At 41.9% G+C, this 14,149-nt stretch overlaps 2 protein-coding genes across 5 annotated transcripts; one reads left to right on the top strand and one right to left on the bottom strand.

The window, feature by feature from the left end:
• Positions 1 to 210: 210 nt before the first annotated feature.
• med18 (mediator of RNA polymerase II transcription, subunit 18 homolog (yeast)) lies at positions 211 to 3,180 on the bottom strand. Of its 3 annotated transcripts, XM_077576672.1 has the most exons (4): positions 2,454 to 3,180; positions 2,280 to 2,382; positions 1,491 to 1,553; positions 211 to 859 (listed from the first exon to the last, which is right to left on the bottom strand). In XM_077576672.1, exons 2-4 carry the CDS (start codon positions 2,350 to 2,352, stop codon positions 303 to 305), a joined length of 693 nt encoding a protein of 230 aa, XP_077432798.1. In that variant the 5' UTR covers positions 2,353 to 2,382; positions 2,454 to 3,180; the 3' UTR covers positions 211 to 302. The 3 variants fall into 3 exon arrangements, with proteins under 3 accessions (XP_077432798.1, XP_077432800.1, XP_077432799.1); XM_077576674.1 differs by lacking the exon at positions 1,491 to 1,553 and having other exon boundaries at positions 211 to 855; positions 2,276 to 2,382; XM_077576673.1 differs by lacking the exon at positions 1,491 to 1,553 and having other exon boundaries at positions 2,454 to 3,179.
• Positions 3,181 to 3,638: 458 nt separating this feature from the next.
• On the top strand, positions 3,639 to 12,252 carry cyp4t8 (cytochrome P450, family 4, subfamily T, polypeptide 8). 2 transcript variants are annotated; one of them, XM_077576711.1, is made up of 12 exons: positions 3,651 to 4,104; positions 4,251 to 4,395; positions 5,066 to 5,110; positions 5,998 to 6,125; positions 6,800 to 6,924; positions 7,021 to 7,175; positions 8,492 to 8,598; positions 9,476 to 9,666; positions 9,749 to 9,882; positions 10,059 to 10,123; positions 10,504 to 10,586; positions 11,770 to 12,090. In XM_077576711.1, exons 1-12 carry the CDS (start codon positions 3,919 to 3,921, stop codon positions 11,939 to 11,941), a joined length of 1,536 nt encoding a protein of 511 aa, XP_077432837.1. In that variant the 5' UTR covers positions 3,651 to 3,918; the 3' UTR covers positions 11,942 to 12,090. The 2 variants fall into 2 exon arrangements, with proteins under 2 accessions (XP_077432838.1, XP_077432837.1); XM_077576712.1 differs by lacking the exons at positions 9,476 to 9,666; positions 9,749 to 9,882; positions 10,059 to 10,123; positions 10,504 to 10,586 and having other exon boundaries at positions 3,639 to 4,104; positions 11,770 to 12,252.
• Positions 12,253 to 14,149: the final 1,897 nt, after the last annotated feature.

Raw genomic sequence — 14,149 nt, forward strand, 5'->3', positions numbered from 1 at the left:
AAATCTCTTTACGTTTGTACTAGCTGCTTTCAAAACTTTAATGACAGTATGTGACATATTGAGTTACGTTGTGTATGAAATACGCTGTAAATCAGTGATACCATTTTTTTTCCTAGGTACTGCCTAGGTAGTGATGAACATCTCAACGGTGTGAATGTTTTGGTTTGTTTCTTAAGTGGCTCCCTTAAATAAAGCAAACGGACGACAGGGTTAGGTCAATCGTGACGTCTATTTCATTTGGTGTTAACACGGAAAAATAAACGTGAGATCTCGCATGTCCGTGAGGACGCGGGGGAGGTCCTTCAGTGTCTCTGTTTGCTGGGGTCAATCTTCTCCAGGTGAACCAGAGGTTTGAGCTGCTCAGCAAAAGAGCGCATGTCCTCCGACACGGTGTCCTGGCCGGCGGGCGCCAACACGCTCAGCTCCACCAAGTAAGACAGCGACAGACGCTCCGTGTTGTCCGTGTTCCCCGGGACCAGGATCCGCGACAGCTTGCTGACCACCACTTTCATGGCGCCTTTGCGGAAAATGTGCCCATTGGCCACAAACTCGTGGTCCATGCGGAAGCCCATCTCGTTGAGGAAGTCGGGCAAGCTGTGCGAGGCGGCCACGTCCACGCAGTTGCGCACCAGCGCGTGCCGGCTCTTGTCCCCCACCTCCGGCTGGCCCAGGTAGCGCAAGTGCCACGGGGCCGCCGGCTGCGAGAGGGAGCGTCGGGCCCGCAGGATAAAAGGGTTACCTTGTTGGCCTTTCAGCAGATAAACCAGCTCGTGGTCCGTGAAGGTGGAAGGTTCCATGTTGTCGCAAAGGCCTCGCAGGCGATGCAAAAGGCTTTCCAGGGCCTGGTCCAACACACTTCCTGAAGTCAGATAAACAACGCGGTTCTCAATGACACACGGCTAGGCCCGGTTGGTGATCGCAATCAATTGCAGCTCGAGCACGGTGATCGGCTGTGAGCGAATTGGCTCACTCAAACAGGGCAAGCAATCAGAGCGGACCCTTTCCTGATATGCTTGCGTGGCGCAAAAAAACATTTGTCTCCATTTTTATTTCATTTATTTGTAAAACACAAAAATATTCATAACGTTTGCCATCTCAATGCTACAATCCAAGCCTCTGGTAAGGCAGCAAACATCATCCTCTGCTGGTCAAAGTTAGACATTGCAACTTATTACACCATAATGTTATTTTCCCTTCAAAGTATTATTTTTTCTTAATTTTTTATTTATTTACAGTACTTCACGTTAATAAAATGTCGAAGCACTCTGGTTGTCAATACACATGCTTTAAAAAACACATTAAAACAATAATGATCAAAATGGAACAATTTTTGTGGGACCCCATATTGCCCAGCCCTATGATGAGTAGATATAAAAATAAAAAACTTGCTGTTTAAGTGCAAATTTTATTTATTTATTTATTAGACAGTATAACATCTCCAAAACACTTAATATGACCCCCACACATCAAAATGCTCAATGTTTCAGTACTTGTGGTAACACTTCCTGTTCTCGAACAAGGATTCCTCTCCTTTCGATGTTCCCAAGGCACACCTGTCCCAAGTTTGAAACCCTTTTAGTGTGCAAGCCCACCGCGTGAGAAAAGGCTCCAGTTATCTTCGATTATTTTTATGGCCAAAAAGGCCCTTGTGAGTGATCTGCGTAATGTGTGACATATCGGCACTTAAATGGGCTTACTACATACTGGCACTGCCTTCAAATGCCGTTTACTATCTTAAGATTGTCCACAGTGGTTCAGTTGTTTTTGCTTTGTACATTGAGTGTGCAAACATCTCGAATGAGAATTATACACAATATATCGATGATAAAGCCATAGCTGAAATAAAGGCTTACAACATTGAAGCTACACCATAATAATTGATGTACCTTGATTTGCACTGGTTTTGCATTTGCTTCCCATCTTATGTTCGTTAGCTTTGAGTGCTTATGTTTGTTTGCTCTGACTGCTCTTAAAAATGGACCTAGGGGGAGCCCTGCTAGTCAAGGTCTTGAGGGTTTTTTGACGTTTTCATGGGATTTTTTTTTTTTTTTACCCAAATGTGTTACAACTACATTTGTTTCATTGTGTTTATAAGTATTTTTAATATGTGCCTAAATAAAGGAAATGTAATTGGTATTGTGACCTCAAACAACGTTTTTGTTTGTGTACTGAGCGGGTAGTAAGGCTCTATCGATTTAACCATGGTGTAAGAGCTGTTCGTATTTCAGGTCTTCAAGTGTCTACGTCAAATTTGTGTTTGCTCTGTGAATGGAACTTGCCTTGCAAAAGATACTCCATCATGTTGATGGTGCCGCCGGTAACGGGCATCACAGTGACTGGGGGAGCCTCCATCTCTTTTCGGGAACGGCTTGCAATTAATCTCTATAAATTATGAAACAACATTTTTAAGTAAAGAATCAGTCAAAGTTAGCAGAAAAACAGTGGTGAGTCACCTTTGACTTTTCGAAGCTCCAGCTGCTGAAGGTCACCGGCAAAGACAGCCGCTGTCCGTCGATGAGGCTCGGTTTAGCCTCCGCAAGAAACCGCGAGGATCCAGTAGGCCTCGCGGTCGACTTTGTGTAGCTTTGTTAGCTATCGAGAAATGTCACCGCGTTCGAGAGTTGAGTCATCCAAACAACGTCCTGTTAATCACACTTTTAAATGTCGCGACTTGTTATTCAAGACATAAAGGCACCAGACCAGATGGGGGATATTCGCGGGTCTGTTCATTCAATCGATGTAGAGCGTTGTAACCTAGCGAGCTAAATAGCAGCTAGCACGCTAACTAGCAGCTCGTTAACTTGGACGGTGGCTAAAATGTTTGAATACGCGGCAAATAAAATAGAGCAGGTTTGTCTGGGAAGCTATAGAAGACATTAGTAAACAAACTACAGTAAAAGTTGTGCTTTTTCGCTACCCACTACTGTACTTCTTGTTACTGCTCTTCTTCTTGTGAATAATAGAGTAGATGCCACGGACTTCCGGGTTCCAACACTCGTACCCCCACCCCTGCTCCCCCGCTCATCGGCGGGAGGGCGTCTCGGCTATCTGAAATGCTTCGTAAATTGAGACAGACACTGCACACTCGCAGCCTCGCACCCGTCGACAGGAACATGCAACCGAGGGGCACAAAGGCGGAAGCAGCAAATACTGGGACGCGGCCGGAAACGGACATAAAGTTGATGGGTTAAAAAGTCGGAAGTCCCGCCTCCTCCGTGGCATATAGTCTATAGACGATTGGCAAACAATGAAATGGTGCATTTCCGCTACCTACTGGTAATTCTGAAAATTGAAATAATATTATGTGCTGTATCACTTTCTGTGTTTTGCGATGGTTTGCAAACTACAGTTTGGCTCTGGCTTTTGCTCTGGTGTACAAATCCAAACAACAACAACAATGTATTAAATGAAATTTACACAAACAAAAGATCTTGGATTACAATTGTCTTTTATTAACCACTTTGCAAAAGTTCCTTCCACTTTATGCTCATTTCTTTACTGCCTCTGCCACTGCGCATATGATACATTTTCTTTATCTTGACTCGTTTTTTTTATTGCTGCTGTTTTGCAGCTTTGATACGCTTCTGCCTGACGTAATCTAAGCAGCTGAGCCATTCTTGGACGCACTGGTGCCACCTGGAGGAAGAAGTCAAGTAACGCGCGAGAGTGCGTGAATTGGGCGCGACTTAAAACACTTTGGTCAGTCAGCCAAGTATGAAAATATAGCGCTAGCAAACATCCATGCGACTTTAAGCTAAGCGAACAATGCCGTCCGCGAGTACATTATTAATTTCTGCTCAACCCCCGCCCACCGCGGTGTGCGCTGCAATGACGTCACGTCGCCTTGCCAGCGAATTCAACTGCACAAGTTAGTGGCGCTTTTCTTTCTTCTCGTCTTCGTTGCCCTTGCAATCAAACATGTCGCTCAGCGTTGCTCTCGGGCTGCCGTCGTGCTGCTCCGTGCAATACTCGCTTGCTCTGCTGTGCCTCGTCGCCGTCGTCTACAAACTGGTCGTGATCCTAATTCAGAGGAGAGATGCCATTCGAAACTTTGAGGCGTTCACGGGACCGCCGGGCCACTGGTTCTTTGGGCATGTCTTGCAGGTAAGGAACAGAAGATGACGCGCGCGCAGTCAGTCTCGTGCAAGTCAAACGCTTTTGCAGGCACGACACTTGTTGGTCATGCTTGTTCGCTCTCTCTCTCTCTCTCTCTCTCTCTCTCTCACTCTCTCGTGTGTTTTGTTTCACAGTTCAAACAAGACGGGACGGACTTGGACCAGATGGTCAAATGGGGGGAGCAGTATCCCTACGCGTTCCCCCTGTGGTTTGGTCCCTGTGTGTGTTACATAAACATCCACCATCCGGATTATGTGAAAAGCATCCTGACGTCAACAGGTGTCTCGTGCATTTTCATTCTCTACTAACAGATAATCATGAAGGTCAGCATGCGAGACCGCAAAACCACCTGAAGGCCCAGACATACTTTTACAACCCAGGTTAAGAGACCAATAGAATTGCGTAACGCTGAAAAACATTTTAGTTATGTTTAAATTATGACTCTCTTTTTTTTTTATTATTATTTCAGTGCACACTTCCAACAGACTCAGCCAAACACACATTTTCTCCTCCGTCTAAATTTGGAATTCTTCACACGATCATTTCAAGACATACACAAATATTTTCTTAGTTTTGTTATGTCTTATTTGTTACTAGTTATAGATCATATAGTTGTGTTTACATTCTCTCAGGGTATGTAAACTCGAGCACGACTGTAGGCTTCATGTACATATAAGCTAAACGTAACGTAGCTTATAGATACCAACATGCTTTGAACCGTCACCAAAATTCGCATGCACATCTCTACTCGGGTCAACTTCAAACAATTGCTACAGAGTTTTGGATTTCACACAATTGTTTTTCTCACCAGCTGCTCCAGATGATGCAAGCAGCACAGTCGCATGCTGTTAAATTGTGTTATCGTTTAATATGGGAGGTTTTTCAGAAGAATTCTATCATCTAATGATCTCATGTCATGTGACTTTGTGTCTCCTTATTTACCTTACAGAGCCAAAAGATGATTTTGCATATAAATTCATCAAGACCTGGATTGGTAAGACAAGCTTTTTTTCCCTCCTGCTGCCAAAAGTAATTAGAGTATATCCAGTTCCCGTTTTTATGACTTGATACAAAAAAAAAACAATTTCTCTGCACACAAAATAGTTTTTCTCTTTATAAACATGCGTAGTGCTCAAACTGAGACGAAAGCGCTAGCTAGCATTAGCTCAATTGTTATGCAACCCAAAAAAAAAGCATGTTCCCAAAGTTGTGCAATAACAAAAATACTTCCCAAAACTCCCTGTATAAGTTTCTTCAGAAAGATTTTTTTTTTCAGAACATCATGTTTTGAGACCTGCAAAAAATATTTGCTACAATACTTCACCGTACTTCAAATGTCATTTGCACCCGCGGATGAAATTGTGAAGCTTGTGGTCAAATCTTTGCAAAACGTTGCACACCTTGCCGGGTTCATTCAAGTGAACGGCGTGAAACCCGGCGCACGATGTCAGTCGCGTTGCTACGCAAAGAGGACGTGGCCTACGAGAAAATATTAAAAGACCGGAATTGCTCACAATCAAATGAATGGCGAGTTGTGCGCCGTTAGCATAAAAAAAATGACAAGGGTTCAATATTTCATCCACAGCTACATATGAAACGGTAAATATGGTTAAGTATGATTGCAAAACACAATATATGGCGACTTCTGCTCGTTTCCAGCTGTCCTTCTTTTGCGAATATTGAGAGACGACTCCACCGCTGTAGGTGGCGCTATACACCATAGAGATGTCATTTAACAGAAGAAGACCAGGAAGGGAGTTTGCTTTTGTCATTTTTGATCAACCGTAGCGTTTCTTTGCTGTTTTCTAAATCTAAAATAACATGAATATTTGCTTCTTTAATTCATCCCGAAAGATTTAGTGATCTGACTTGCGTCCTCAGGTGACGGCTTGCTGGTGTCTCACGGTCAGAAGTGGTTCCTCCACCGAAGGCTCCTGACGCCGGGTTTCCATTATGACGTGCTGAAATCGCACCTTAAGTTGATGTCACAATCAGCTCAGATCATGTTGGTAAGGACTATGATGATGTTTAACAGACCAAAACAAAAGTGGAATGAAAGCGTACAACGACTTCACGTTCAAAACTCCGTGCAAATCTTGTAAATGGAAATCAATATTGAATCGTTGATGTGAAGCAACAGTGGGAATGTTCGTAGTGGTGTAAAATAATCAATACTTGTGATGTCTGATACTAAATCTTGACCCAGATTGTGTTTATAGCTCTGCAATGACAACTTGTCGCGTGTGAGCACATCCTCAACTCGTTTAGCGTATTTGTATAGCGAGCGAGTACTTTGAACCTTCAGGGAGAGAGAAATCATTGGCAAGGATGTTTTATAACTTATAACTAAAAGTCACATTTAAATGCACTTTAGCGAATGAGCCCCCCCCCACCCCAAAAAAAAAAATCAGTACTTGTCAATACAGTTTAATTTATTTGAATAGAAAGCAGAACTTTGGCGCCATCTTGTGGCAATTTGGTACCAATGAACTATGTTAACGTGAGAAAAGAGGAGTTTTCAAAGCCCTGCCTATTCCAAAAGTAGTGCTTTGGCACCATCTTATGGTATGTAGGGCTCAGGCGTGTAAGGATCACGAGATCATCGGCTATGTTGCAACTCCGTATTGCATACAAATTCATTTTTGAGCAAGAAAAGCTTAAATGGGACCTGTGGACTCGCTAGGACAAATGGGAGCGTTACTCGCGGACCGGCGAGTCCTTCGAGCTCTTTGAACACGTCAGCCTGATGACGCTGGACACCATCATGAAGTGCGCGTTCAGCTGCAACAGCAACTGTCAAACCGAGAGGTGAGTCGGGCGTCACGTCGGCGCCGGGCGTCACGTGCGGCGCCGGGCGCCAGCGCCGCACGTGACAAACGTCAACGTTTGCTTTTCTGCTTTCAGCGGAACAAACGAGTACATCAAATCGGTGTACCAGCTCACCGATTTGATCAACTTGCGCTTCCGGACCTTTCCCTACCACAACGACCTCATTTTCTACCTCAGCCCGCACGGCTTCAGGTTCAGGAGATTCTGCAAGCTGGCTCACCGACATACTGGTAAACACTTTTGACAACGGAGCTCAAATTGGGGCAAAAGTAGCTTGCGGGTGTCCAGTCACAAACGAGTCCTCACACGGCAAATCACACACAAACACAAAATGACCATTTTAAACAAACTCATTGTGTAGATATTCATTGCGTATTCAATGAAATTCTGTGTTTAGAAAAAAAGAAAACTCATTCACTGCCATAAATTCATTTAAAAAACGATTATTAAAAATTAGGGGCAAAAGGCGATTAATTTTTTGAAATTGTAATTAATCACGTGACTTCACTAGTTAACTCACGATTAATCACAAATTCTATATGTTCTAAATGTACAATAAAAAATTCATACTCTTGTTAACAAAAGTGGAAAAAAATGTTAAACTGATAGAATTAGTTCAAATGATTTTTTGACATTTATAGCTGTCAACGGCAGTGAATGAATAAAAAAAGAAAGAAAGAAAATATTATAAAAAATTCGGGGCGTCAGGTGATTAAAGTTTTTAATTGTAATAAATCTTATGACTTCACTAGTTAACTTGCAATTAAGCACAAACTTTATGCACAAAACTAAATGTGCAGTTAAAAAAAATCTAGATTTTCTTTTATTTTTTTTTTTACAGGAGAGCTCAGTATTGTTCATTCGATTTGACATCATCATTGCTCTCCTTTTTTTTTTTTTTTTAAATCCAACAAATCAATTAAAAAAAATTTAATAAATGTTTTTTTTTTTTTTAATACATATACATATATATATATACATATACACACATATATATATATATATACTTTTTTTTTGTAGAAAAAAAAATCTAGATTTTCAACAAAAGTGAAAAAAAAAAATCAAATAAATCCGTTAAGTCAATTAATACATTGAATAATCGATAGATTCTAAAAATATTCAATAGTGACAGCACTATATTTTTTAGACAACATGTGAGTGATTACATTGCAAGAAAAAACTTTGACGTGATCCACAAGGTCAATTTTCAAGGTCAGATTATAGGTCAAAAGGTCAAGTTACTAAAATATGCACCAATTGTCTAAATGATGAGCAGATTTGGAACCCTTGTTGGTTTCCTTAAAAAAAAAAAAAAAAACTTTTGTGAAGATTGACCCAGTCGTTCCTGAGATAAGAGTGGCCACGCCCCCTTTTGACCAAAATGCCCTCGTTTGGCAGGCCGTAACTCCCAAGCCGCTGCTTCGATTGACCTCAAATTTTAGAGTTCGCGTTGTGCCGTCACTATCAACAAGTACACCGAGTTTTATTCCAATCCAAATCTGCTTGGTGAAAACCACACATCGTTTCTGTCTTTGTCTCTTCAAAGAGGAAGTGATAAGAAAGAGAAAAGAAGTCCTGAAGGAGGCGAAGGAGCCGGAAGGAATCCAGACCAAAAGGAACTTGGACTTTCTGGACATTCTCCTCTTGGCACGAGTAAGTTGAGCGAAGTTGAGCCACGTGATCGTCTGGTTGCAGACAATCACGACAATAAGCACCGAAAGCTTTTGGGATGGTGCAATTGTTCGTCTTGGAATGACGACAGGCTCAGCATTTGGCAGCATTTTGAGGTTGCAAACTGCGCATAATCAACTCGTTTACACAGTGGCATCAAATTTTGGCGTCGAATAACACATTTTGGCTCAGACTCGTTTACTGGTGGATATTTTTGACTCGAATGACTACAGATTTGGAATCCTTTCACACAAAACCTGTTTTGTGAAGATTGACCCGGTAGTTCCTGAGATATAAGGGTTGCAAGGAAGGTGGCCACGCCCCTTTCCCCCCAGAGGGATTGACCTCAAATTTGAGATTTAGACAATTACAGTACAGACAGTAACGTGTTCAATGCACCCCAAATAGTCTAAACACCGTATTGTGATTAACTCATTCACTGGCAGCCATTTTCGCTGAAGCAATCCCCTTCGCTCCCGACTGTTTTACCGGATCTGGACTGATTTTGCAAGGCCCACAGTAGATTGTGTTCGATTGCAATAAAAACATGGAACCTACCAAAAGAAAAATGAGAGTCTCTTCTTTCATCCGGAATAAAAATATAGCTAAGTTTCATCATTATTCACAACATGGCCCTGGTTGATCTCTTATACTCTGTTGCCACCTGCTGGCCGTTTTTTAAATAACTACCATTGCTTTAAACATTCTCTTCAGTTCTGAGGCTGCATCAAAGCCTTCTGTATGCTCTAGCATAAAAAAAAAAAAACAGAAATACGTCTTTGGGATCTTGGGAATATTTTTAAATCGAAGGTTTTTGGAAGCAAATGAGTCGACGTCGATTGTTTTGTTTTCCGTGAAGGACGAGAATCAACAGGGACTTTCGGACGAGGACATCCGAGCCGAGGTGGACACGTTCATGTTCGAGGGTCACGACACCACCGCCAGCGGCATCTCCTTCGTCCTGCACACCCTGGCCTGCCACCCGCAGCACCAGAACATGTGCCGGGAGGAGATCGCCCGCGTCCTGGACGGCAAAGACCACATCCAGTGGTGAGAACACATTTTTCAACCGCCAGCGCCTCACGTCGACAGTTGAAGAGTTTGACGATGAGCGCGGATCGTCTTTGCTTAGGGAGGATCTTGGCAAAATGACGTACACCAGCATGTGCATCAAAGAATCGCTGCGGCTGTTCCCGCCTGTGCCGGGAATTGCCCGCAAACTCACCAAAGACGTCACTTTCCCGGATGGAAGGACCATGCCAGAAGGTTTAAAAAAAAAAATAGAAAAAAAAGAAAAACTGTGGTATTATGGCAAAATATGCTATGCTATGTTTATAGCATTTAGCCTACGAGTATGATCGAACGTACTCGTCAAGTCCAAAATGTTTACTCCACGTTGGCAGTTCCACACCTGAAAATATCAATTTTTTTATATTTTCTAGGTTCTCTGGTGGGCACAAGTGTGTATGCGCTCCACAGGAACGCGACAGTCTGGGAAAACCCGAATGTAAGCTGCTGCTGTTGAAGACACTTTAACACTCAGTGGCATTTTTGGCAATGATTTTTTTGAAGCGAGGATGGTATACGTTTGGAAACAACTTTCCTGGCGCACAACCACCAGTAGATGGCAGCGATGCCTCATTTTAGACTTTGTCCACTGGAAGAAAGCAGAATTTTGTGCAACCTACCTTTGTTCTACCACTGATGATATCCGTCCGTTATCTGAACCGCTCTTTCGCGGTTCTGCTAATTCTAAAAAAAAAAAAAAACAGAAAAGGGCAGAATGTCATTTTTTTTTTTCTTGCTAACATTTTAGCATGATGCCATCCTGGAGTTTTCCAAATCTCCCTTCAAGGGTTTGATTTGTGTTTTCTTTTGTCATCACAGGTGTTTGACCCACTTCGCTTCCTGCCAGAAAACATTTCCACAAGGCCGCCGCTTGCATTCGTGCCCTTCTCTGCCGGCCCCAGGTCCGTTTGTTTGAGACGCTGCAAATGCTCAAGCTTTTGCACCAAACACAAAAAGCCGACACTTTTTTTTTTGGAAGCTCAAGAACTGATCCACTTCCAAATAGCAAGTAGCTCTTAATCCAATGAGCGGTCGGCGATCATCAGGTGTGCCGAGGGAAAGGATCCCGTTTCACTGCATTTGACACAAAACTTTTCGTTTACAACCAAAAAAAAAAGGACCATTTCTGTCTATGCCGGTAACGACCGTAGAAATAAGTCAAAGCGAAGATTATTACGATTAACTCATTTGCTCCCAAAAACATACATAAAAACGTTCTATTTTAAATATTGCCATGGTCCCAAAAACGTATTTATACAGCAATATTTATACTTTTTTTTTTTTAACGTTTATTTATGCAAGAGCATCCAGACAGATTTGATGCAGCCTCTGACCTGAAGAGGTCACTTAAAGCAATGGTAGTAATTACAAAAAACGCCCAACAGGTGGCAGCAGAGTATAAGAGATCAGCCAGGGCCACGTTGCAACAAACAGCATAACTATATTCTCATGCCAATTGCTGCAAAACGGAATCAGATACAAAAATAAAAATAAAAAATATGAAAGAAGAGACTCTAAACTTTCTTTTGGTAGCTCCCATGTTTTTCTGCAAAATCCGTCCAAATCCAGTAAACCAGCCGGGAGCGACGGGGGTTGCTTCAGTGAAAACGGCTGCGAGTCAATGAGTTAATAACACAGCAACATGCCACTGTGGTGCCATGGAAAAGTTTGTCTTTTTTAGTTGAAAAGGGCTTACCTGAACTGGAATCTCGCCAACGTTGCATTGTGGCCAAAGGTCGAACCCTTGCTGGTTGCTGCGCCTTTTGCTGCTGGAAATATTCCCTCCTTGCTGTTGTCATGGTAACGCATGCGCGACGTATGTTTAGTTTTACGTTTGGTTTGCTGCCGCCTCTCACAGCAACAAACAGAGAAGGGCTAACCAGCTAGCTTATTAGTTTAGCAAGCGGCACAAGTTTCCAATCCAATGGAAACTTGTTCTCTGCTGTCAACAGGTTTTAGTGGATGTGACTCGACTGTTCTTGCTTTTGTTTTTTTTTTGTCGTAAAATGCCAACTGCCAATTGAATTCATAAATCGTAGCCCTAATTGGATCTTATTAAGTGTGTGTGCGTTCCCACTTTTGTAGGAACTGCATCGGTCAGAACTTCGCCATGAACGAGCTGAAAGTGGCGGTGTCCTCGGTCCTGAGGCGCTACGAGCTGATGGCGGACGCCAGCAGGAAGCCCAAGATCCTCCCTCGGCTGGTGCTTCGCTCGCTCAACGGCATCCACATCAGGATCAAACCTCTGGACGTCTGAGCTCATCACGTCGGCGACCACAACAATCTGCAAAATTGCACCCGTGCCTTCCTGCTGCCCCCGAGACCCCCGCCGCCATCTCGCTTATTGCACGTTTACGTTTATTCTTCGTTAAGGGGTTTCTTGGATTATTATTAACGTTTCGGTTCACATGCAAGTTATCTGTTGGCGACGCTTTCCTTTTTTTTTCTTCTTTGCAAGAATAACAAAAGCAATGCATGACCGTTAATGCACTTTTCCCTTTTGCAGCTAGAAATGTCATATTAATGTTTTGTTACATTGATTTGTAATAAAAGTGAAATGTGACAACACTTCCTCAGAGTTCACCTTTTTTACACCGCGTGAACATTTGACCTGTGAGCTAAAAGTAGTTATTGAGTGGCCCAGTGAGTTCAAAGTTCACCCAAGAGGTGGTCAATGTTTACCAAACATGACTTGGAAGTTTCTTTCCTTGTAAGACGCATCATTAGTTTTGAATTCAGGATCGTAGAACGTCAAATTCGTCAAGAACAAGAGCAACTCATTTATAAATCGCTTTAGGGGCAAATGCTTAACCTCACTTTCAACTGACATAAATTTGCAACAGGGCTGTCACTTATTCAATTCGTTCAGAATCGTGTGTTGCATTGATTATTACAGCAATGAATCAAGTTACCAGATAAACCCATTTTTTCGTCAAATTTAAGAGGATTCGCGGGCGAAAACATGATTTTTAATTTTTTTGCTTTACTTTACTTGGTAGGTCACTTCCATAACAGAGCGAAATTCAAATAGCATATTATTTGTACGCCTTAGGCGCATCATCTCACAGAAAAAATTCCTTGCTCAAGTTACTTTCCCGGGGCTTTGCATACCAACGCTGCTCGCTGGAAGTGGCAAGTTCTGAGAATTGCTTCTGTGAGGAAAAAAAGATGAGCTGTAAAGCGGAGTCCATTTTGATCGTTTCGTTTCACAGTTGTATTTTACAGGAGAAGTATTCCATTCAAGGATTAAAGAAAGCTAGTAAAACAATCTTTGACTGTAAATATACTTTCTATTTGATCATTTTAATTTGACATTAATTCTAAGATTCATCTCAAGTAAACAGGGATGTGATTTGACCAAAGTGAAATTATCTGAAAATTTAGGCGGGGGTCCGGGGGCCGCTGGCACCCAGCTAGGTCCAGGGCAGTGCCCTGGTGGGGGGACAAGGGGGGCGCAGCCCCCCGGAGCTCATGGGTTTTCCGTGTTTTTAAGTACTTTCAATGCACTCACATGACAAAGAAATAGACAAAACAACAGCATAAATTTTCAATGTCTATTGAACTATCCCATATAAAATGGCAGTTTTAGTCAACTCAAAATCAGTCACATTCAAAAACATTGGACTGCCTTTGCTTTTAAAAACTATCACTGAGAATATCATCATATCTAACTAATGTGATTACTAAGTTAACACATAAATAATGTTGAAGAGTTCAAATTTCATGAACAAATAATTGTATCATGACCAAATGAAAAGTAACTCATATTAGAGCATACCACGAATGTCTTTGTTATAGCAGAAGATGTTATCTGTCGGAGTCATGTGCATACACAATGAACTACTAAAAAAAAAAAAAAAAAATCGGAATTTTTAAAAAAAAAAAAAAGCGGAATTCCACGAATTAGCGGAAAAATCACATCCCTGAGTAAATATCCGTTACAAGCTGTGAAGAAAAAAGTAGAAGCAGAAGTAGAAAATGCGATTATGGAAAATTGTGCGATTAATTAGTTAAGAATTTCTAATTGTTTGACAGCACAAATATATATATATTGCACTTTATTGGATTTAAAAATGTGTAATTAGCCACTCTAACAATTTGATGCAGTTTGGAAATGGAAATCGTCGATTCTTTGTCATACCACTAGAGGGCGCCTGCGTACAACTGGTGCTGTTTATTTATATCACACTGACAATAATGGACCGAGGAAGGCAGCAAACAGCAAGCTTAAACAGGTTTTTTTTATATTTTTTTTATTTGCGTCCCTTGACATGATGTGAAAGAAAAAAAAAAAGGTTGAGACATAAAGTGAAGGTCAAGAAAAAACTAAAGGGCAAATATTAAAGGTATCCCTGATGGTGAGGTGGTCTCGGACCCTCCTCCCTTCACCCAAGCCACGAAAACTTACATAAAGAGGTACACTTCACAGCTGGCATTGAGTCACATTCATTCATTCATTCACTCA

This window comes from Vanacampus margaritifer, chromosome 9 (genome assembly GCF_051991255.1).
Source record: "Vanacampus margaritifer isolate UIUO_Vmar chromosome 9, RoL_Vmar_1.0, whole genome shotgun sequence".
In the NCBI taxonomy this organism is placed as follows: Eukaryota; Metazoa; Chordata; class Actinopteri; order Syngnathiformes; family Syngnathidae; genus Vanacampus; species Vanacampus margaritifer.